General features: G+C 42.2%; 1 protein-coding gene across 3 annotated transcripts; it reads right to left on the reverse strand.

Moving 5' to 3' along the window:
- Window positions 1-1,759: 1,759 nt before the first annotated feature.
- On the reverse strand, window positions 1,760-23,497 carry KIF11 (kinesin family member 11). 3 transcript variants are annotated; one of them, XM_079978589.1, is made up of 22 exons: window positions 23,357-23,497; window positions 20,311-20,443; window positions 18,644-18,741; window positions 18,485-18,563; window positions 17,752-17,937; window positions 17,532-17,656; window positions 15,967-16,057; window positions 14,850-15,092; window positions 13,844-13,939; window positions 13,589-13,677; window positions 12,439-12,526; window positions 11,699-11,887; window positions 10,477-10,684; window positions 10,147-10,319; window positions 9,302-9,424; window positions 8,863-9,021; window positions 7,781-7,908; window positions 6,094-6,373; window positions 4,393-4,615; window positions 4,144-4,274; window positions 3,651-3,767; window positions 1,760-2,081 (listed from the first exon to the last, which is right to left on the reverse strand). In XM_079978589.1, exons 2-22 carry the CDS (start codon window positions 20,347-20,349, stop codon window positions 1,956-1,958), a joined length of 2,991 nt encoding a protein of 996 aa, XP_079834715.1. In that variant the 5' UTR covers window positions 20,350-20,443; window positions 23,357-23,497; the 3' UTR covers window positions 1,760-1,955. The 3 variants fall into 3 exon arrangements, with proteins under 3 accessions (XP_079834715.1, XP_079834714.1, XP_079834713.1); XM_079978588.1 differs by lacking the exon at window positions 23,357-23,497 and adding an exon at window positions 22,875-23,230 and having other exon boundaries at window positions 3,651-3,752; window positions 4,132-4,274; XM_079978587.1 differs by lacking the exon at window positions 23,357-23,497 and adding an exon at window positions 22,875-23,229.
- Between the last annotated feature and the right edge of the window lie 1,671 nt (window positions 23,498-25,168).

The following is a 25,168-nucleotide window of genomic DNA, read 5'->3' on the forward strand; positions in this document are numbered from 1 at the left end:
AAGTTTTAATAGGCACTGTAATAACCTGTGAAATCAGAGTCAGGGCAGAAAAGCTCAGAGGCCATTAAATGTAATGAAAGCAGCTTTCACTTTCCACATTTCCACTCTGACAGCAGTTTTACGCGAGCATTTCGCAGGCATAACATTTACAATAGTAACTCTATATAAAGCCAATTTAATTATCTTTATCAAATGGCAGATAATAAATTTCACTGTTCAACAATGAAAATCAATTGTCAACATAAGCTATGGATAACAGCTAATAAAATGACCTTCTGTAAACCTGGGATGAACAAGACTGGCTTCCGCGTTAACAGATGTAATAAAATTTCCTTGCCTGCTTTCAGGCCACCTATTCAGGTGCTAGCTTGCTGGATTAAGTTACATTATAGATAGAATATTTGTTGTTACAGATTACTGAATCAGTGCTACGTTTGGAAACTATTGGTGACCCTGGACCCGAGAAAGAAATAATGAACTGAAAGGGCACATGTAGCACCCTCCAACGCACGGTCAGTGCATAGTTACAGAAAGATCGGTTGAAACACCAATGAGATTTGATTGTGTGGGATGTGATACATAAGTAGCAGTCAAGTACAACGTTCCTTGTTTTCCTAGTGGACATGCGGGGGAATGTTTGCTCCAGCCAGTCAAAAACTTCCTGTTTCCTTCTGGCTGGGACATACTTCCTTTGCATGTGACTAGAGGTAGGTGTGACCTTACCTGTCCAGGTAACAAAAGGACAAGGCACGCAGCACTCTTTTTGACTTCCTCCCTTGTTAGAGCAGTTTTTAGCTGGAGATGCTCCAACAGAGGACACTGGAATTCTCCCCATATGGGATAGCTCCACTTGTATATACTTTGTAACTAAGTCTGCCTTCAGGGATCCAACTGTGAACTGAATGTAAGTAAACTACTTTTATATACTTTACACAATATTGTGGTGTGTTTACTCTTTTAAGAGGGATATAAGGGAACTTACCAGGAACCTAATAGTTAGAGGCTTATAGAAGCCTGCAACCAGTTATCCACTGTGCGTTTAAAAGTGGAATGTGAAACTCTGCTAAGTAAAGGAACTTGCTAGCGCAAGATAGGAGGAATATTAATAAACAATATATCCTCTCCTGCCTCCCTGAACATTCCAACAGATTAAATATGGGTGATGAGAGAGTGAATTTAAAAGTGATCGGAGCTTGATAGTAAAGACAGTCAGCATACATACTTTTAGATGTTTTTAATTGTTCTTAAATGTTCTAAATAGGTTAATACCATTGGAGAGTGTTTGCCTGACAGCAGGAGCATAGGAACAACTCGGTAAGATCCACACGCGTGCTCTGCTGTAGGGGGCAAATGTCCTGGCTTAGCTTCAGGTCTCAGTTGTGGAGAAGACTTGCCTTCTTGTGCTATGCAGAGTAAGCCTCAGGAGACAGAGCTCCAGGGTTTGATGACTCTATACACTGCTGCCAAGGAATCTAGGATCCTTAAGATACAATAGGGTTAGTCGAATATCTTCACTTAATGAGTCAATGCGTTATGTGTATGAGGATTGTATCCCTGAGACTGAGAAAGCCCATCAGAGCAGAGGCCAATCTGGGGAGGAAGGCTTGATACTAAAAGTGCTTTTGGTCATTTGTTAGAGAAACCCAGGTTAATTCAATTTACAAATAAGGCACACATGTTTGATATGTTCAAAAGGCCTATTTCCCACCCAGCAATGTATGTTGATTCCTCTTGCAGAAAAATAAGCTTAACGATGCTGGACATTTTATGTATTTATTAGAAAATAAGGTGTTAAAAAAATTCAAAAATAGTGAGTTAAAGCATTTATTAAGAGACTGGTATTTTCAAACTCTCTTCACAGCTAATTTGGGACACCAACATTATAGTACTACATACAGAACTCAAACTAATAAGCCGTGAAACATTGAAGAAACAAAGACAAATGCTGTACATCCTTAGTTCTGTACTCTAAATGGATATCTTGACTTTGAAAAAGTTGGGTCTCCTTTATCTTCTTCCCTGGTCTTTTCCAGGATCAATGCAGATCTGTTCTCTTTATCCTTTTTGATACTCCTTTTATGCTGTAGGGTTAAAGAGCTCAGCTGATCATTTATTCCACTTTATGTTTTAAAATTTACAGTACGCACTACGGTACACAGTTCACTGACTGGCAAAACCACACAGCAGATGACACTGGAAATTTGGCTCTTTTGAAAGGTAGACTTATCACAATTTTAGACTGGCCTAGCAACTTAGTGATGATTTAAAGCTGGGTCAACAAATGCAAAATGAAGTGATAGAAGAGATTGTCCTACAGGTGGACAATACCCCTTAAAGGGGGGGAAAATTCCAGTGAACAAAAAACTAGCACAATGTAAAAATGTTTAAGTCCAGGTCTGGGCCTGTCACGCTGATTTTTTACCAGCAAGGAGCTTTGAAATATAGGGGAGCATTTTTAAAAAATAGCATTCCTCATCTGGAGTCTACCTTACCATCTCTTTCGGCTTGTTGGGCAAACCATGCCTTAATATAGCTGTTTACCTTCCCGCTGGAGCGGTACCTATTTATCTATTTGCACTTTGACGTGCTTTCGAACTGCTAGGTGGGCAGGAGCAGGGACCGAGCAACGGGAGCTCACCCCATTGCGGGGATTTGAACTGCCAACCTTCTGATCGGCAAGTCCTAAGCTCTGTGGTTTAACCCACAGTGCCACCCGCGCCCCATTGAGACAACTATAGGTGCCAGCAATACCAGCAAAAAAGTTCTGTTCTGTGGCATAGCCATTTAAGGTGGATTATCAAGTCTTAGCAGTGATCTATGAGAGAACCACACCAACACCACCCAGAAAAAGAAACTCGTAATTATATTCTTTACCAGACAGTAGATTAAAAGCTGTTTGCATTTGAAGTTACAAAAACAAATAGATAAATATTAGAAAAGCTTTAAATTAGTAGCCAAGGACACACCAATGGTTTTTTGTTTCAAGACAACTGTATTTATCGGGTTGGTCACCTAACATACAGCTGGATGTAACCTGCTCCAAATTCATCCAAGACCTGTAAGTTTTGCAACATTACCTGTATTTATTCTCCATCTGCTAGTCATGGGGTGGGACAAGGAGATACACAGCACTGAAGCCCCACTGCCTGATTTTAGCAGCTATCCAAGTTTTATTTGCAGCCAATAAGGGTAAGATTCTTGTTTTTAAAAATGAAAGCTACTTTTCAAGATTAACTCTCTTCCCAGTACCAAATTCCATACTTCATTCAATTCTATCTAAAATCTTCTACAAGCTTATGCCGCCTAAGGATTTTTGCTAGAAATTCTGCAGAGATTCTTGCTTTGGTTTGAAAGTGTGATGCTTCAAAGGTACAAGGGTTGCACCACTTTCGTTTTGGACAACTGCAAGTACACATTCAAGTTCACTTTACCTCTTCGTGAGAAGCCAGACTTTCTACAGCACAGCCCTAGGCTTGTCTACTCAGAAGTCAGTTCCAGTGAGTTCAAGGACTACATCCCTAATCTTCTACATTTCCAGTGTGCCTGTTATACTGAACTATGCCTATCTCCTAGCTCTGATTAGTCCCGACAGACTTGTAGATTGTTACAACCTTGTAATTTTCTTGTTCTACAGAAAATAAAACAGTTACCTGGAAGAAAGGAACTCCTCCACTGATACACACACTTGTCTCCAAGAAGGATTTTTCACTTAGCGGGCTCCCGTTGGTCTCTATTATATCCTCCTCATCCTCCTCCTCCAAATCATCCTGGGAACACAACAGTAAGCCTGCTATATCAGTGAATACAGATAGAAGCCCCGTCATAAAGTTAAATGCACAGCCGGCAGGAGGTGCTTTTGTAACAGGCTAGTTTCATGAGTACATGACAAATGAAAACCTTTCATTCCTTGCTGTGTGCACTTTTGCCTCCAGACCTGCCCACCACTGGTATGTGGCCCTTAAAAAAGGTTTGCCCCCTTGCTCTGCAGCTACTTACCAACCCTAGACCTGCAGGTATAGGGCGGTATGATAGATTAGAGAGATAGATATTTCACTTCTCTTTATGTACTTCTGTGTCCCTGCCATTAAGAATTACACATTTGAAGATGCATCTTTCCTCCCCCCTTCTAACTTCCGCAAATACCTTTTCAGGAGCTTTGGGCGTAGCTGCGACTTCTGTCTGCTTTTGCCTTAATCTTTCCAGCAGGACATCGCGAGGTTCTGTTTTCACAACTGTCACTGGGTACTGGTATCCTCTCCTTTTTGGGGTGGCTCCTTCAGGAGAAAAGTAAGTTTAAGTGACACCGAAAACCGCCATCTTTTGGCACAGAAAAGCTGCTAAATTCCACACACTTTTGGATTTCTCCATGACTCATCGTTTCCCTCCAAATACCTGTCGGGACATCCACTTTAAGTTCCTCCTTCAGGAAGCCATTAATGCGAGTTGACCCATCCTCGGTTTCTTCAAGGAGTATCTCTTTCTGCTTCAGGAGCACATTCTTATCATTCCTCATCCTGTCAAGGAGCCTCTTCAGGGCTTCTGCTTCAGTATCTTTTTGTCCTGTAATATGGTCTGTGACCTTAGTAACTGATGAGCTGCAATTCTCATCTAAATCCTGAAAGCAAAATGCAAGTCTTAAAACACTCCAGAGTTGTAGCAACTGGTAAACATTTTCATTTTTTATCATATGGTTCCTACTAACCACTGTAAGAAATCTAAACACCACGCATACAGAGCTATTTTTTTCCTAATTAATTCACGAAAACTCCTAGATGAGCTTAATACTAGGAACTTTCTTTACAAAATGTGGAATTAATAAATATAATGCTGGACAAAAAGGGCTAAAGCTTGGTTTTATACATACAAAGGTCCATGTTCTCAGAAAACCAAGTTAGCTTCCAAGTAGCAAAAATATTTAAGCTTTCTTCTTTGCCAGTTCTCCTCTACAAAGGCTTCTAAAACTCTGGAAAACCACTAGTGGCACTGCCCAGACGTCTCCTGACTTCTTTGTCAAATTATAAGCAGCAGCAGGTGTGGGGAAGGAATGAAGCACTCCAATTTCAGCAATGTGCCCCAGCATGCTGCATGCTCATCCTGAACCACCTAGTTTGCTTTAACTATGCTTTAATGTATCATGTGAACCAGGTCCTGTTGCTTTGGCAGGAAGGTTGACTAGAAAAAGTTGGTTCAGAATCACGCCAGAGGGCGAACATTTTCTAAAAGCGCTATATTGCGCTTGAAAGCACATCACACTGCACACAGAAATGATTGTACATCTTGGCACAACTGGAGCTCAAAGCAAGGGTACTGCAACTTCATTTGCCTTCACCAATATCAGGTGGCCAAATCTGATAGCGCTGCCACTTGTCATCAAACTCTCAGAAGGCCTCATCTGCGCTATACAGTTAAAGCAGCATTATACCACTTTAACAGCCATGGTTTCCCCCAAAGACTGTAGTTTGCTAAGGGTGCTGAGAGTTGTTAGGAGACCTCTATTTTTCCCACAGAGCTACAATTCCCAGAGAAGAGGGATTAACTGTTAAACCACTCTGAGAATTATAGCTCTGTGAGTGGAGTACAGGGTCCAGTACCCTTAACTAGCTAACATTTCCCAGATTCATTGGGAGAAGGCATGGCTGTTTAAAGTGGTAGGGTGCTGCTTTAAATGTATAGTGCAGAGGGGGCCAAAATGTGTTTGAATTCTTCCATGTAAAGATGGGCAACTCTCCCCAACCTTGGCCAAATACTGGATGTTGAATAGGCCCAGCCTTTCCAACTGTTCTCGACTGAGAATCAAGTAATTTTCACACCCAAATTTTATCCAATCCAAGATGTTTTATATATGCTAGCCACAGACTGGTCTTGTCTATCTAAAGCAAGAGTGGGCAACCTACAGTATTTGGCCTATTTTGTGGTTGGCAAGGGGTGGAGAAACAGGAAGGTACACAACAACAACAAGAAAAAACAGGAGGTCCAGCGCACCACTGCCCCTGACCACCCAACACATTACCCCCAAGAGATTCTCCACCCATGGCCTAAAGTGGTACAGTACTTTTAGGAAGTCTGTCATTAGGCTGTAAGATGCTAAGTAACCTTGTATATTCTTTGTAGGTGTTCCTTTCTGGTGCTGAGGAAGGCTGCCTGTTGATCAACAATGCAGTCCATCTTTGTAGCCGCAATTTCACTCCACTTATTTGTTTCCAGGCACATGTCTTTCAGGAGCCTGTCCAGGTCCCTGCAGTGGCTGGCTGATTCCAGCAATATCTGAACATTTTCTTCGTTGGATTGCCTGATCTCTTGTGAAAAATCATTGAGAGGCAGCGTTAATCTGCTGTGCTGCGAAGTTGTAGAGTTGACAAGGCCAGTAGTCTGCCTGTATTAACAGATTTAGTAATAGATTATTAAAACTTTTGATCCAAGTACAGTCGTACATCGGCTTTCAAACAGCTTAGTTCTCAAACGTTTTGGCTCCCAAACACCGCACACCCCTAAGTGAATGTTCTGGTTTTCAAACGTTCTTTGGGAAGCCAAACGTCCGACAGGGCTTCTGCAGCTCCTCCTGCAGCCAATCAGAAGTCATGCTTCGATTTTTGAACGTACTTCAGGAACGGATTTCGTTTGACTTCTAAGGTACGACTGTACTTGCTTTTAATGGCACACAGCAGGCATATTGCGTTGGCTATCACTTCCTATGTGTTGAACAGGTCACATTATTACTGTGGATACTTTCCTGCATTTATATAGTGTATGCGTGCTCAATGCGGGTGGTGCTGTGGGTAAAACCTCAGCTCCTAGGGCTTGCCGATCACATGGTCGGCGGTTCGAATCCCCACGGCGGGGTGAGCTCCCGTCTTTTGGTCCCAGCTCCTGCCCACCTAGCAGTTCGAAAGCACCCCTAAGTGCAAGTAGATAAATAGGTACTGCTTTATAGCGGGAAGGTAAACGGCGTTTCCGTGTGCTGCGCTGGTGCTGGCTCGCCAGAGCAGCTTCGTCATGCTGGCCACGTGACCCGGAAGTGTCTCCGGACAGCGCTGGCCCCCGGCCTCTTAAGTGCCTCTAGGCGCACAACCCTAGAGTCGGACACGACTGGCCCGTACGGGCAGGGGTACCTTTACCTTTACGCGTGCTCAAAAGCACTGAGCCGCAGTCCTTTCTTGATACAGTAACTAGTAATTTTGGGGGACCTCTGTAGGAGAAAGCCTAATCATAAATACAGTGTTTCATTGTGACAGCATCAATGAGTATCCTTAAGGGTAGGCTGAAGAATGTAGCAAAAGAAACAACCTTCGGCAACTCTGTTACACGAAGTTTTATTTCATTCATCCAGCAGGCACACCACAGCTTACAACTACCAAGAGCTCTCTGATTTTATGTTTTATTAAATATATAACCTTTGGACAACTAACCACAAAAATAGGTCAGGCACCCACATTGTTCAGAAACTAATTTAGACCATTTGATAATAGTTTGGAAGCAGTCCTAAACTTAAGTTTTATTCATTCAGCTCCCACAATTACTCATTACTAAGTTCATAGCAGTCACAACTAATTAATGCAAGTCCCAAAAAATGTACAATAAGTCAGTCAGTTATTACTAGGTGCTGCATTCAAGCATGCTTAGGTTTTGAGATTTTTAGAATCAGACTTCTACATTTAGAAGGCTCACACATCTGAACTCTTACATAGCCTCCCTGCAAAATTATTGCAGGGTAAGCCTAAGGAACATGTGCGTAACCTTTAAAAGACATTTAAGCGATAAGCAAGTTGAAGAGCTTCCTTACAAGGTTATGCTTTCTTGGGCAGCACCAATACTCTTCTTCACCATTTCACCTTTCTCCAGCACTTCACTTAGATTCTGCTGGGTTTCTTGCTCTAGCAGGCCCAGAGAAGTAAGAAGCTGGGAAGAGGCCTAGAACAAATGCAGAGAATTAAAACACAATTCTACTGTTTTTTAGAGCCACAGCATAAAAAGAAAGCCAGTGTACTTTTTGATGAACATGGGGAAACATTTAAAATATTCTGCTGCATGGAACTTCAGTCCCTCGACAGGAGCTCGTGAACTAGGAATGGGGACAGTTACCTGCTGCACCACACAAGTTGTACATTAGGCCGACAAGCATATTCAAAAATAACATCTGTTCCTACAGATACTGGAACCTATATTTAAGTACACTGTTCTCCAGCACTATTTGCTCTTATGCACGCTAACACCTCATTGTTTCCCTGTCTCAGATGCACATTCAGGAGCGCAACACTCAACTCCTTCATCTACCTAAATAGGGTGCAGCCAGCTGGCTCTCACATGGTTTCACTGCACACTGCTGTGCAGGAAGGTATCAATGGCAGCATGTTGAATTCATGACACAGCAGCAGCTAGGCCATATTGCACAACACACTAACCCTGTTACAAATTGGGGGCAGGGCAGTAGTGCCGAGGGAACACAGCACACGAAAGTGAAGTGCACAGAAACACACACACCCCAGCTTCAGGGTGCACAAATGAGTGTTTATTTCTTCAATGAACCCTATGAAATAACAGATAAACTTCCAGTTCCCATACAAAAAGATGTGGCTTGTATGGATTGCTCAACACAAAAAAGGGCCAAATGCCCTTCTCCTGCATATTGCGGCATTTAAATGGAACCTGAAGTTGAGAGCTGCAACTTGACTTTCCCCACCTCTACAGGATGGCAAATGTACAACTTGAAACATAAGGTGAAGGGCACCAGAACCAACAACCCTCACCAGTCCAATTTGCCTATCAACCATGGTCACAGTTCTGCCTGCCTCTGTCTGATTCCATTGAGGACCTGCAGAGACTAACTTGGCCTATTCCTTATTGTGCCGCAAAAAGCAGAGATACCTTTTTAAGGGCCACCTTAGACAACACCACCTCTTCTTGTAAGCTCTCACAATCATGTTGAAGTTGAGCCAACTTCTGGGAAATGTCCTCCTGTAGTTTACTCAAAGCAAGAGAATGGTCTTGGAAGAATATAGTCATTTCTTCTCTATAACCTGTCATCTATAAACAAGAAAATGATAGATCAAGGTTCAGAAATACACCAATGTTAGGACTTGTAGTAGGGTTTTTAAAAATTACTCCAGCCACACAATCTCTGTACACATCCACACAATGCACCATCAATTCACAACACCAAAGCATGGGACGTTTCACTTCCTTGCTTAGATACTTTCTTAAAATATTATTGATGTTGCTGTTATATATATTTTATATCAAAGAAACTTTCGCACACACTTGAGTACAATAGTTCAGGATATGGCAGAAGCTGTTTAAAAATTACCTTTTCAGCCAGGGATGAATATTTATGCAAATTATCATGAACTTGAGAGTTCAGATTCAGAACAAATTTCAACACAGGTGACAGACTCCTCAAGGCTTGGTCCAATCCTGATGTGTGCTCTTCCTAGAACCGAAAGTAGATTGTGGGGTATTAGACAGTTCTTCTCCTTTAAATCATTTTGAGTTCAGTAAGAAAACTGATTGTTGTGGAAAGTGGAAAAGGAAATGTTACAGCTCAAAACCACCTATGGCTTCTTGTTCAAAAGCCATGTTGGCTCAAAAATTAAGGCGAGGGCAGCTGTAACCTGGCTCCAGAAAATGGCTATACCACAGTCTGGTATAACTATGCCACAGTCTGGTAGAATGGTCAAGGACGTACAGAAGGGTGGCAGCTGACTGAGCAAGACTTTGCTTGAGAGCTAAGGCAACTCCCAAGATGCCCAATGACCAAGTACCTCACCTATCGCAATGAGGTAGATAGGTCATTTGCAGCAGATCAGTTGCTGGATGACTATATTATTTGTTTTCTGTTGTAACTCAGAAGCTTTTTCCCTACAGCAGCTGGCTGTATTCTTTCCTAGCTTCTTCCCTGATGCCACTCTGCCAAGGAACAGGGAATGGCTGGGGAGACGGTTAATGAGGCTGAACAAGAACCATTCAAAACATCAGTAAGTGGCTTCTACACATCATTTATTTTGCTGACTGCAGAGCTTCTCCTTCCCTGGTTTAGAGAGCCATTATCAGTTACATTTCCACACAGCTGTCCATTTCAAGCAATCAGGATATTTTACAGAAACAATTCAATAATTATTTAGAAGTGTTACTGCCCACGGCACTTATACTTACTAAGAGTTTCCGGAGATCATTTTTATTTTGAGATGTCAGAGACTCCTGATTCAGTATCTTTTCAGAAGCTAGAGAAACTTCAGTGGAAACCATCTCCTGGAGAGAGCCGAACGCTGAAATTATAGCTGATGCAGTAACTCCAAAAGCTGAAGAATTGGCAGACAGAAGATCACCTACCGAGAGAGAGATGGGCGCCACAGTTTAAGTGAGTCACTTCTCAACAGGACAGTCTTCCCCATGATTTCAGGAACAAGTCTGACTCCAAATTCAGTTTCAGGGGAAGGGGGGTCTTCTGAATTACTGCACAGAAAGATGAATTGAGGCACTTACCAACCGAAGAAGTGTAAGAGTCCAGCATTTGTTGGTGTTTCCAACAGTTCTCATTGATGGAGTTCTTCATATCGCAGAAGAAGGCATTCATGTGTTCTGCAAATGTCTTTTGGACTTCCTCATTATGCTGTTCGACTGCTTTTTTACGATCCAATTTTGCATGCAGACCCGAAACATCTGTGGTTGTTTCTTTAACAGCACTAAGCAGCTAAGGCAGAAAAGTTTTGACAGTTTTCAGTTCGCATCACACTGATTACAAAATCAGTACAGATTAGGTGATGTTAAAAAGGTAAAGGTAAAGGACCCCTGACAGTTAAGTCCAGTCGCAAACGTTAAGCCACCTTCAAATCAAACAAGCAATTATTCCATATTGTAGAAGATAGTATCTAGTGTGAGCACCCAAAGGAAAACCTGTGTATGGACAGTTGCTCACAAATGGCTTCCATGCAGTCAGGACTCTCACACAATTGTGTTCTCAGTCATATTAAACCCCTACGTTTAAGCAGTTTAGTGTTTGGGTATCAGGGGCAGACTCTGCAGTGCAGTCCAACACTCAATTTTTAAGCAAGTGCCAACATGCAACACATGAAAAAGCTAGTGCTGTAACTAGAGGTGGCCCAAACTGCATGGAATTGCTGGGGTCCGGAAGTGAAAGTTGAAAAGAGCTATTGAGTTCAGATAGCCTGCTGGGGAACACACTATTTCCTAGCAACTTCAAAGCTTCATTCCAAGGCAACCCTGTGCCTTTTGCTGCAGGGCATGGTGCTAAAACACACTTGGGGCATAAACAGCAGCAAACAAAAAATACCTTCCAAATAAAATAAAAGAAGAGATGGAAGGGGTGGGGTGTTGAAGCTTCAGTCACTATGTCTATGACTAGTTTCTATGCCCAAGGTTCAAGCTACTTCAGTGAGGAAAAGGCAAAGCCGAGAGGGTAACTCTTGAGCGGCTAAAAGGCTCTACAAGCCCTGCCTGAACACATGAACAGTGCATGCCACTGCCCCTCTGAATTCCCTTCATGAGAGAAGTAGACCATTCTCTTCCGTTTTTATCCCAAATCATTAACAGATCATTCTTATGGTCTGGGATGCACTTCAAGATTTTGAAAGCAGCCTGAAAACCTATGCAGCGCCGACAGCGTAAGTTATAATCATGACGTTATAAGCGTATTGCCCATTCAAGTGCTAGTGGGGAGGAAACTGGGAGAGTGAATTTTGTTAACCTTAATTGCAGTGCCATGAAGTTTTTCTTCTGTGTTCTCCAAAGCTGATGCTATATACACTTCTTCCTCAAGAAGAACCTTGGTTGTTTCCAAGTGCTTCTGTGTATCTTCCAGCTCTTTTTCCCTAACCTGCAGGTTTGTCTTGCACTTCTCCATTTCACTTTTATGAACTGTGAATAACTCAGTGACCTGAAATTGAAAGTAATCCAAAACAGTTAAAAAACACTTGAAAGAAATACTATGAGCTGTTAGAGCAGGGGTGGGGAACATCTTTGGCCCAACTCTTTATTTCTCTCCCCCTAGGGTGAACTTTGTCAGGTGGGCGGGACCACCTGAAGGAAGGGACCCAGGGAAGGAAAAGCTTGCTGCTAATGATTATCAGAACAGCAAGCCATGGTTTGTTGTTGCATCTGAATGGAGATATTGTCAGACTGCTTCGTTACACTAGCTTCAACAAATTTAATTTGCATCTCACAGAAAAGCTTTCACGTGAACAAAAGTTGACAATGCTTTAAATATATTGAATCAAGTGAGTAAAGTACATTATTGTCTCCTTTTTCTTACCAACATTGTTCATTCCTGGACATGCTCAACACTGTTGGTTAGATGGGAACATGTCAATGTGAAGATGCTTTATTTTCATCTAGCTATTCTAAAGCTTTTTCAGAATGTAAACATATTACCCCTCCTTACTCCTCCCAAAAGGAGCCACGTAGACTAATAACAGTCTACCAACTTACTCTTTTCAATTCTTCCTCCATTGCGCCAATTTTATCAATATATTCTGCAATTTGTTCCTCTTGAACTGTCAACTTCCCATTAAGAGCACTAAAATTTTAAAAAATAAATAAATTGTATGGTGAACACTGAACAAGTTGACTCTGCCTGCGCAAGACAATTAAATATTTGTAAGAGCAAGGAAAGAAAGACATATCTGGAAATTCCCTGTTTAAACGCTATTATGATTTTTAATTTCTTCTATCACTAATTATTGATACAGATTTCTTAAGATATAGGAGCAGCTCATTTACAATGAAGTCTCTGAGATTAAACAAGTGCAAGTGGCCTGTAACTTATACTGTACTTTAGGCATTCTAATATATAGATAGGAGTGTGTTACTTAAAACAAAATAATTATGTACAGGAATGTTGCCTAGGCAGCATATTAGACAAGCAGAACCTGCAACAAAACGTTGTAAGTGTATCACCTTCACGCTCCTTCAAGATGGCACAAACTGCAAAGGGGTTCACAGTGGTCGATTCATACTCCCCCCCCCCCTTTCCTTTTCCAACTGACACTCAGCAATCTGTGGCTGTCAAAGGCCACGGAACATGTTTGGTCATCATTGTGTTACTGTCATTTTGGGGAATTTTTAAAGAAGCGTTTTACTCTTCTGCATACCTTGGGTTTCACCAGAGCGTGCGGATGCCTCAATGGCACTGTTGCAGCTCCAACCCTGTTGGCACTCAATAACCTGAGTTCATTATTAGAGGATATAAGCAAGACCCGAAACAAAACATCTCAGTGTACATTCACCTTTTACCATTAGTGCTCCTTACTCACAGTTCTAGTTAGCTGTGCCCTCCTCAATAATATTCCATTTCATTCCTTCCCACGTGTTCCTGTTTCTTCTTTTCTAACCATCGCTCAATATCCATTAGCTACTGAGCATGGCCTGTTCTCACTGGGCTATGGGGGGGGGGGTACTCTTAATTTTTTTAAAAAAAATAGATTGGATTAGTATAAAATCCTCTCATGTTGAAGCCTTCCTCTTGGCTTTTGGCACCAATCCTATTATCACTAACCACCTGAGTTCATGATTAGAGGAAGAAACGAAGATACCATGCTGACCCAAAGCGGCCAAACTTTGCTGATTTCAAAGTACTCACTCATAGTTTTCCACAGAAATGTAGACACCGTTTTTCTCTCGTGCAGAAGTAAGATCTCGTTTCAAACGTTCAATCTCTTCTGTATATTCCTGTTGAAACATCAGTACAGTGTTGTTACATATCCTCCAAGCTGACTGGCCTTTGCAAACCCCAATTTCAACAGATCTCGCATTGCAACTAATTGAACTAGATCTGCCCTGCAATGCAGTAGGTAAGATCTGAAGAGAACTTATAAATAATGAAATTATACTGAACCTTAATGAGTGCCCGTTTCGTGAGTTTCTGGTTCACTTCAGGCTTATTCATGATATTTTTAGCCCTGTGGGCATATTCAAGAGTACTCAGAGTTTCCTGTTGTACAAAAGATATAAAAGTGACAGATAAGTGTTTTCTGTTTCAGCAAGTCTTCCTATAAACATATAATCAATCTCCACTAGTCAATCCCAATGGGGAAAGTTGAATTTCTGTATATAGAAATGGCTTCTCACTCTGATCTGCTGTGCATCCTACCAACTTTAATCAGCCCTGCCTACATCAAGCTCTAGGGCTGTAACTCCATTTAAAATAAATCATGGTTGACTAATCATTTGAGTTTTCAAGTTGACAAAATCTGCACATTTGTGTATGTCTAAATAACATGCATTTTAAAGAAAATTTGTATACAGATGATACACGTCACAGCAACCACCAACTCCGAAGAAAAAGGAGAGTTGTGGCACCATTAAAAAAATTACAAATTTTATTATGAAATTTGTTAGCCTTTATGGTGCCATGTGACTCTGTTGTTTTTGCTTTAATAGGCTAACTTTCTCAAAATCCTCCTGGAGGAGGCATTCCTGCTTGTGTCAGAGAGAAGGTGGTAGAAATCATTATTATCATTTTCTAATAGGGATACAATTCTGTGATAGTTAATGTTTTTTGTATTAATTTTTTTAAGCCTCCTGCTCAATGGAGATGGAACCTTACTTAATTGAGAATTTTCAAGTTAATGTAGCTCCTTAATCAACCAAACACTGTAGCTTTACCAGCATCCTATCTCCTATCATCCACAGCAATCTATACGTTCTGAGCCAGTTTTACAATGTTGTAGGAAGGCTTAGATTAGCATGCCCTAACCCGTACCCTGCAGCATACACAGAGTCTCCCTAGAATAGGTTAGGAGTCCAGTGATGAAGTCTTGGAAGGCCACCCAATCACTCAAGTTATCTTTGAAACAAGGTACTTTTCAGCCACTAACAGAGTTTGAAGGCAAGAACCTTACCTCCAGATTGCTCGATGCTGGAGAAACGGTAGCAATTATGGAAGTTTTTGTGCGCCCTCCAAGGGAGTCCTGCAGGATTCTAGTGAGCTTAGATTCTCTGTATGGAACATGAGGGGTTCTTTCAACAAGTGCGGTAATGACTCTTCCCAGAGTCAATAGGGACTGGTTGATAGTTCCGGCTTCACGAGCTCTTTTGTCAACTGCTCCAGAACGACCAATATTCTCACTTCCTGCCAAATCAACCTGGAAGCAATACCGTGGCTAGGTTAATAAGCTGTGACAGTCATAGGTGAGACCTTACTTTCAAATTGTCTAATAAGCCAACACAAGTAGGTAAAGTGTGACCTACTTTTTGCAATGAGCCAAACTCTCCTGTGCTACATGCCTATCTGCTAGGAGTGTATGCAGATCCCTGATCTGCCTTCTGCTGCCCTGGGGGTCACCCACCCTGGATCTGCCCCCAAAACAATTCCAGGGGCAGGACTAATGGTTTTAAGACCCAATTTTAACAAATTTAAAATAGGTTTCAAACTAGAGCCAGGGGATGCAATGGCAACACACAAGAGAACACCTTCTGCTTACTAGCTGGCCCATCCAATTCTGTGTGGCATCCACATGCCACAAGATTGATGCCGCTGCTCAACAGCTGTGTGGCATGGATCCTGAGGGGTGTCAGGCAGAAGGAGAGCTGCAGCATTCAGTCTACCTTCTCCCATGAAGATGCAGCCACTGACCAGAGAAGTCTTGGCTCTTTCCCCATGGTTTTTCCACCTTGCTTGCCTCTCCTTTCTGCCTGATGTCCTGCCCATTCCTTGACACCCACAGATCATTCGGGGCCCATCCAACCAAACTCACAGCCATCAGTGGTTTTTGTGCCCAACTTATCGGAGGCCCTCTTAATATGCTCCATTTGGCTCTGGATCCAGGCCTTGGGCAAGTCTGGTGCATTGCCCTAGCACCTATGGTCTCTTAAGACATTTATTTTAAGCAGATCACTTTGTTAAAACATTCAGTAAGTTTTCACAGTTTTCAAAGCAGCACTGTTTCCCCACCCCTCATTTTTTGTTGCTCCTATATATAATCTATTATTGGGTTAATCCCAAGGATGGGCACCTACCAAGTTTAGCTTCCCAATTTTAACAAGCTCTTCACCATCTGTTGTCGTTTCTTTCATGTGTAGCGTGACAGAGAACACCGAATGGGAGCGACTGCAAATGGAGTGAAGCATTTCAGATAAATATTCCAGTGGACATTTAAAACACACACAAACACGCACACCCAGCATTCACTTACATCAAGTCAACTCAAAGTAGAAGCTAAATTGGCTCATTTTACAGATTTTCTTCAATTTAGAATTTGTGCTGCCACAAACAGCAGGACAGAACTGTTCTACCACTGCATTTTCCAAGCTCTGCAAATCTCCCAGCTACAGTACAGCACCTTCTCTTTCACAAAGCTTCATTAATAAAGCCTTTTGTTTCTTATTGCAAGTAGGACTGCAGGAAGTATTCTGTCTTGGTGGCTCTGGCGCCACCTGCTGGCTTCCTGCCTCCAATGCATTCTTCCATATAAGTGGGCAGAAAGTTCAAGGCCTCATTCAAACTGTTAGATGGGACCCTTCTGGGGGCATAGAACCTGGAAAGGGAGAAGGCTTATGGGTCATGGGAAAAACTGCATCAAAAGGCAGCTTGAGCCTTCTTTCCCCACTAGCCAAAACCTGGGTGGGCTAGTAGCTGACTCCCACTGATCCACACTGGATTTGTGAGGGTGACATGAGCTTGTGTTGTGGCCTCATTCAAATGCAATTTTCAAAGAAGAGAGTTCAAAAAGCGTTCTTATGCTTCTTTGTGAGAAAACACAAAGAAACAGGACAAGCAAACTGCCATGAAAATGAAGGACTGTAAGATCAATAGTATAGTACATTCTTAATGCAAACGCTCTCAGGTTCAATCCTCGGTACAGCCTACCTAAAAACCCCACAGAACTGCTTCCTTGCACTGAGCTAGATGGACCAGTGGTCTGATTCTACATAATGCAACTTCTTATAATATTTTCTACAAAAACTCAACCAAATAAGACAGATGTAACACTAAGTAGTGGAGTACTTGATTGTTCCGCCTGCTGTAGCAACTGCAATGCACTGTGCTAAATGCCCTATGATTTTTAACTGTATTTTTATTGCTTCTTTTATTTCTTATGTGGAATTTTATTGTGTTATAATTTGCATTCCACAGAATTCAAAATCAAATATCTTTTCCTTGGATGGCAAGGGAGTACATAAACTTACGGGGGGGGGCGGGGGCGGGAGGAATAAAATAAACAATTGTATGTTATATTGTTGTAACCTGCCCTGGGTGCTTATGGTAAACCTTATAGTTTAATGAAGCCTGCAGCAGACAAGGACCTCATAATCCAAAACATTGGGGGGGGGGGGGGGCTTGCCTCAGGGAACTATTCTTACAGATTAGAATCGTAGAATTGTAAAGTTGGAAGGGACCTGAGGATCACCTAGTCCTGCAATGCAGGAATATGCAGCTGTCCCATTAATTACAAGATCAAACCTGGCATTATCAGAACCATGCTCTAACCAACTGAGCTAGCTAGGTGTTTTTCTTTTTTTCTTTACCAATACCACGAACGAATAAGATGCTTCTCATGGAGAGAGAAAGACATGTTTCTTACCTGGAATACTGGTTCATTAAAGTAGCTGCAGTGGTTCTTTTTGCTGCTCCCCTTTCTAAAATCTGATAAACTTCATCCTTGTTATGTACCGTTATCTCTTCCAAACCCTTGATTATGACACCTCTCTGTCACAACAAAATGCTAGGTTAGCAAGTAATTTAAAATCCCACAGCCTTCAGGAGAAGCCAAACCAGGGTGGGTTTTTTTTTTGTTTTTTTACCTTGTTACGTGGGTCATCAAACATTTGCAGCTTTTCCCCAACATCTGGAGAGGGATTCAATAGATCAAAGAGCTCCTCGTTGTAGATTTCCAACAGAGATACTTTCACAGAAAATTCTGTGCCACTTTCAGCAAGCTTTTCAAATATTTGATGCAGTGTACGGGGAATAATACCAGCTAATGGATCCTATAATTAAAAGTAAGGAAACATAGCATACTAGCATTAACCGGTTTTCTTTTTGGAGTTTAGGAATCTAACACAAGAATGCTAGCATGAGCATACACCTTTAAAATGCAAGTGTGTCCAATACAATCCATTATATATGGTTGTATCCTGGAGATAGTGCAAATAATGTTATGAGTTTGAGGTGGTTAGGCTATATTCCTGAGCCCCACATCCAATTCCCGGATCCATTACAATTTAATTGCTGGAATAGCCCGGCCAGCCTGGTAATGGCCTGCTAAGTATGAGCTGTTAAGGGAACAAAGGGAGTGGCTGTGTCAGAGGGCAAATGTGTGTGCCTCCTTCCCTGGTTAATTAGAAAGACAAAAGGCCTGAGTTTAGAGTTGAATTGCAGTGATATGACCTAGACCTAAAGCAAGAGAGTCAGAGCAATGTTATGCCTAGAATCTTGCACCACTTGGACAGGGGTATGTGCGTATTTTCCAATAAGACTTCCTTCCAAATAAACATGCATAGGATTCTGCTGTTTTGTTCATTCCTCATATTTTACCTCTTCCCATGTGTATTCTTCATTAGGTGATCTCTCCCCTTCCATAGTGAAGGTCTTTCCTGTTCCTGTTTGACCATAGCTGTACAAAGGAATTTGGAATGTTAACTTCAGGAACATAGATATAGATGGAGTTAGAAGAAAAATAAATATGATACTCACGCAAACACTGTACAGTTGTAACCCAAAAGAACTTCATTCAAAATCGGGCACACAACACTCCGGTACACATCAATTTGTTTAGCCTGAGCTCCAAAAACCTGCAGAGTTCATACAAGGCATCATTGCTACATGTTTTTCAGTTATGAAACAGGAACTCTCCAACTTGCCACATAATTTCACCAGTGTCAGAATTATATTCTGATTTAGCTACAGATTCTCATCTCCCAGCCTGTCATCTCATGCCATTTGCACCTGCTTCCCCCCAGAAAGAGTAGTAGAAGTTCCCATTGTTTTCCAGTCAAGAGAAATTTTTGTGGTGTAGCACAGTCAGTGTGGTGGTGTAGTAGTTAATGTTGAACTAGCACCTGGGAGACCAGGATTAAAATCCCCTCAGCCATAAAACCCACTGGGTGACATTGGGCCAGTCACAACCTTAAGTTACCTGAAGGAAAGATGTGAAAGAAAAGTAATAAAAGGAACTTAATAAAGCTGAGATTCTGTATTTAACCTTTAATTTGTAGGCACTGTCTACCAGTAATTCCATGCAGACATGTGAGCAAGATGGTGAAGGGGGAACAGATCACTCATCTTTCCTCTTGCTTTCTATGGTAGGCATGGGGGAAGGGAGTGGGAGGAAATACTTTTGTTCAATAAGCATGCTGGTAGAGGGGAGATAGAGTGAGTCATCCTTCTTCCTGCAGTCCAGGTAGGCTAAGCACTTTTTGGGCTTGCTTACAAGGTTGTGCTAGGAAGCCATCCTCTCCCCCACGTATCTGAAATAAATACCCATTTTCTATGGACATTTCATGTTCTACAGGCAACTTAAATAAGGCTGATCAGGTTGGTTACCTGTTACATGACAAGAGACTTGCCACTCCCACCTACCTCTTAATTCTTCCCAGCGTAAAAGACTTTTTAAAAAAACAAACCACTTCCTATCCATATAGTATTTGCAAATAATTTGTAAAGCTAGTTCAATTTATATTATTCCACAATAGAAAGTGCTGCATACTAGCTCAAGAAGTATGCTCATTCAGATGTGACGCTCACTTAGGGCTCAGTGTTCTGTGAATGAGCATCAGCCTCATGCCTCTCACATTTTCTTCCTCTGGTGCAACTGTGCTTGAAACTGTTGCCTCCATTTTTCACTAAGTGTGGTTTATGATCATGTCTGAACCCAAATAAGTCATGAGTCTTAACTATAGTTTAGAGAAAGTAGCCAACTTCAAACCATAAAGTTTATGGTTATGGCTTGGTTCCCTATACTACCATCAAGACTAACTTCAGTTTCATAGTTTAAAAATGGAACAAAAGCTTCTGATCTCCTTTTCACAGCTGTACTAGTAGAGTAGAACAGATGGGAGACACACAAGGGCCAAGGTAGGCAACACTAAATCAAATTGTTACATTATGTTCAAATCAGATATGTCCATCTGGTCCTAGTATTATCTTGTCTAGTATCTATTCAGATTGGAAATGAATCCTTAGGTTCTTAAGGCAAAGGACTGTCTAACCAGTTGTACCTTATCCCACTGTCAGGGATCAAACCTGGACTCTTCTGCATACCAAGAATATGCTCTGTTCTGAGCTATGATTCTACCCTAAATTCTCAAAACTGATAAGATAGCTAAGACATGCTAGGAAGCCAACCAAATAGTGATACTTACCATATCAAATGTGTACGTTTTCTTTGTTGTTTTATCCATCACCCCTCCAGTGCGAACTGAAATTTCTTTCCTTCCATTTTCACACTCCACCACAGAATAGGAGTTAGATTTGCGCTCAGCTGCATTGAAGGGCCTTTAAAAATGGTAAAAGAGTTGATCTCAAATTGCATATGCACTAGTCTAGCTCCAAGCAAACACAAGGCTGACAAGATTGCAAACAGTGGATATGCTACTTTCAGATGTCTTCTAAAAGTTGTGTTGTGCTTTATCTCCTTGATATCTGATGGGAGGGCATCCCACAGGGTGGGTGCCACTACTGGAGCACAGACCTCAGTATCCGGGCTGAATGGGGGTGGAGATGATCCTTCTGGTATACTGGACAGAGGCCGTTTAGGGCTTTAAAGGTCAGCACCAACACTCTGAATTGTGCTCAGAAATGTACTGGGAGCCAATGTAGGTCTTTCAGGACCGGTGTTATGTAACCCTGACCCTCCCCGCTTAAGAACAGAATACAAACTATATAAAATAGAAACTAATTTAAAAAACAAACAAAAAACAATTCAGTTATACTAAAAATTAAACTAATTCCCAGGCCCAACCAAACATTAATCCCACCCCCAACAGAGCAAAAAGTAGACCATAAAACCAAAATTTAAAACAAGATAAATTTAAAAACTATTTAAAACATTTAAAAGCATTTTTGACATTTGCCCCAACCCCAGAGTTTGTTCCAGTGAGCCTGGGCTCTTCAGCATTCACAACAGGGCAGTGACCCTCCAGTCTCCCAGGAGTCCCTGAAATAGGGCAAGGTGAGCCGGGGCCCTTTCCACCTAGGACAGATAGAAAGGGCCTTGTAGGGAGCAGCCTTCAGCATTAACACCTTGAACACTGAATTATGAATGCAATATATGCAGGTTTCATGCTGAAATTTGGTTTTGCTGAACTAGCTTTGACAAGTTTAAGAAATGTCAATTGTACACAATAAAAATGGGAAAATGTTGGACCTAATCACCTACAGTGATGTGGGATTCTTGGAAAATCTGGAATTGTGGAAAGTTTTCCAATGCCCTAAATCCATTGAGATTCAATACAGCATGTTTGCTAGGGTTATTTAGAGAGGATAACTAAAAAGTATGCTATGCATTTAGGTGATGAATCAGTATCTCATCCTGCCCCCCAACAGAAGTATTATGACTGAAATAAATGACTAAGAAAATATCAAGGATACAATTTGATTTAAATGTTATAGGTAAGCATACTGTATTTACACTATACTTGAAATTAAATTGTCCCAAGCAATCAGATAGTGGAAACTGAATTGCTGAAGATTGTCTCCACCTTAAGAAAAGAATCTTATTTTCTATGCCAAGCTAGAAAAAAATGACTCATCTCATCTCTTTCACTTTGTTCTTAATGAACTGATAGCTTTTCTATTGACATGCACTACTTAAACCTCTTGGGAAGAGGAAAGAGGGAATAAAAGATGGCACAACAAAAGAGGCACAATGCTTTTTTTTCTTTTTTAAGCAGATAATGCAAGACAGTCATCACCACTGTCTACAGCAGGCTGTTTAATTTCAGCTCCCATTATTCTTGTCCACTGACCCAGCTAGCTGGCAGTGGTGCCAACTTTAATAAAATATTGGGGGAGGGAACAGGTAAGCTGCACCCAGCATAAGCAATCACATGTCTCAGTGCATACAGCATTTGAATGGCAATGTCTTGGGGGGCGGGTCAATCAAATCTTTTATTGGGGGGCTGAAGACCCCTTGGCTGCTATGCTAGCTGGGTCTGATAGGAGCTGGAATCTAATAACATCCGGAGGAGCATGTGTTGGCCACACATCAGCCATCCCTAGGTGTGACATATTAAATTTACAAAGCAAAAAGAGCTGGGGACTTATTCCAACATTATGATTAATATGCATCAAGGAAGAAACAGGATCTACAAATCCCAACGCAACTTAATGCATAAAAACTGTAAATCTGTAGGTTCTGTCTGCAAGATCAAGGATCTTGCTTTCTCCCCACAAAGTATCCAGTAATTTCTAAAGTATAACTGATCCTGAATATACAGATATGTAAGTAAGCCGACTGCTGGATCAGACCGAGGCTGAACATTCTCCGCAAAAATGCCAGCAATCAACAGGAGATGGACCTGGACCAACCACGGGGAAGATGACCAGCTACCAGCCCGAGGACCACCACCAAGCTTCTGCCCAAACCTACAAGACACGGGGGGGGGGGGGAGGTTTCTTCGAAAACAGCAGAACCCTGTATGCATATTCAGATGTCCCACTGCGCTGCCAAGCCAGTAAGCCCAGGACCGCAGCCTTTAGCACCCAAACCTCTTTGAATTTCACCATCGCCGACAACGCCTAGAAAAAGGATCTCTTCGGTACCCGAAGCATCCACAACACCATCGCGGGGGGATCAAGCCTAGTGAGAAGTTAGCGAGACTTACATGCACAAGATCGAGAAGGGCACCTAATTTGGCTTCCGCAGCAAATCCCCCGTATTTATTTCCGTTTTTATTTTGCAGGACCCTCCGCCCCCCGCGCTCACCTGCATCTGACCACCACTTGGATGTTTTTGCCCTTCTCGTCCTTCTTGCCCCCACCACCCGCTGAACTCATGTTCAGGCCGCCGCAGGCAAGACTCCGACACGGGCGGAGCGGAGGAAGGGAAGGGAAGGGAGGCGGCCGCTCGAGTCCCGTTTCGTCTTTAACGGCTGCGGGAGGGATGTCCCCGCACTTGCGAGCTCCACCGGCTGGCCGAAGCGCCCGCGAGAGACGGAGAGGAGAAAAAGAGCCGCCGGCTCCCGGAGGAAAAAGAAGCGCTTCGGACCGGCGAATGTCAAGAAGAACCGCCTGAAACGGGACGCGCGCCCAAAGCGCCTCCGCCTCCACACTCGCCTACTTTGAACGAGTCGCTTCTTCGCGCCTCGGCCAATCAGCGCGAAGGGAGGAGGCGCGCAGGGCAACACGGGACTTTTTTGCCCCCCCCCCCCGCTTCGTTTATTATTTCCTCCCAGGAAGCGGACTTACGTTGTTGACTGCGTGATCCGGCGACGCAAGGATCAAAATAACACATAGACCACTAATGTACGAGCAGTCCGTTCCCGTTTTGTAGAAAGGACTTCTGGGCTACTTCTGACGCAATCCTCATTAGTGTAATACAGATATCTCGTCCTCCCACGCCCGGCAAAAGCCTGTGGGAAGATTTAAAACAAAATAAAATGTCAGGCTGAGATTTGGTGGCAAAGTGTTTAGAGCAAAGGCAGGAGTTTGTGCACAGGTCTTTACACTGAATGGAAAAAAAAATGTATGTATGTATGGGAAACGCATTCCAGCCTCTGGAACTGAGCCGCGGTAAGAAGACCATTTCTCACATTTCAGAGGAAAAAAGAATCGGGAGATGCATCTCTGCTAGAAATATTCGTGTATGACACCAGGACTAGCACGTGTGGACACTTGATCCCAAGCAAACGCTCGGTTATTCGGTGGTCCTGTGCGGAAGCTGCACAGCATTACTTCTGCAGACAGACACTCTTCTGTTTCAGCCATCTCGCGGAGTAAAATAGAAATTCCCAAATAGGGAAACTACTGGCTGTTGCTCTAATCGTTTATCTCTATGCTTAGGGATTTGTAAAAGCACCGTCAGTTTAATGACAACAGGGCATGCTGGGAGTTGTAGTTTCCACTGCCCTTTTCGGCTTGCCTATCACATAGCTCTGAAACGGTGCAACCTGAGCCCAGTGTTACACGGTTGCTATGCGATATTCCTTATGGTGGAAAGTAGAGAGAGAAAGGGAGAGAGAGCGTAGTTATTTACATATGACGTGTCCAGTCAGTCACCTGAACTGTTCCCATTCCCTGCCTCCTTGCTGTGAGCAGAGGAAAACTGCAGAGGAAGGAGACTCACCTAGGGCGATTCATTTGCTGGAAGCAACCATTTGTCCTCTGTGGTGTGAAAGGACCACCTTTGGGGCCCATAAAAAGGCATTTCTTAAGTATCCTTGGGAGTGACACAAAGAATTTTTAACAACCTAATGACAGTTCACCAATCAAAGCATAACAAAATTATGAGCCAAGTTAGGCAATAGTAGGCAATAATATAATTACTAGGCAAGCACCATAATTATATTGTTTTCCATGCCTGCTGTAAGCTTTTCTGTTTATGAAAGACTACACAGACATGTAATTTTATCATGCATATTTGTTTTTTAAAACTTGTTTTTATTTAAATTTTGAAAATTGTATTATGAAATTTTAAAGGTTGTTTTGTCACTATTTTAATTAATATCTTGTACTATTTTACCTAAACCACCTAGTTGTTCTTAGTGCTATCTAAACCTTACTAAACAAAATTTTAAAAGGCTTTTAGAGTTCAACAGAAATTTGTGATTTAGTCTCAGTTTACACTCCGTGACTGTGCTGTGAAACCAATGGATCCAGAACTTTGCAGCACCACTGTGGATTTATGTGGCATGGATGTGGCCTGTTATTGTACGGTGGAACTGTGATACCTGCATGTAAAATCATGAGGGCTTGTTCCTTGCATCTTATACTTTTTTGTTTTTCCAGAGCAGATGGTGTTAAAACCATGATTTTACCATGCTGTCTGTGGGCATGAAGAGAAGCCGAGATTTGGGGGGGGGGGGCGTGTCATGAAGTCAAGAAGTAAAAGAAGTAGCTACACCCTGTATGGGAAATGCACCAGTAGATATATTGTACATCGAGGTGGTGCAGTGGCCTGTCACAATTGCTCCTTTATGCCAGTGACCTTCACTCTCCTAGGCTAAAATGTGTTACTTGTCTGCTTCCCAGCTCAAACATTTAGAAGAGATAGCATACAGC

The sequence above is a fragment of the Podarcis cretensis genome (assembly GCF_951804945.1).
Source record: "Podarcis cretensis genome assembly, chromosome: 5".
Lineage (NCBI taxonomy): Eukaryota > Metazoa > Chordata > Lepidosauria > Squamata > Lacertidae > Podarcis > Podarcis cretensis.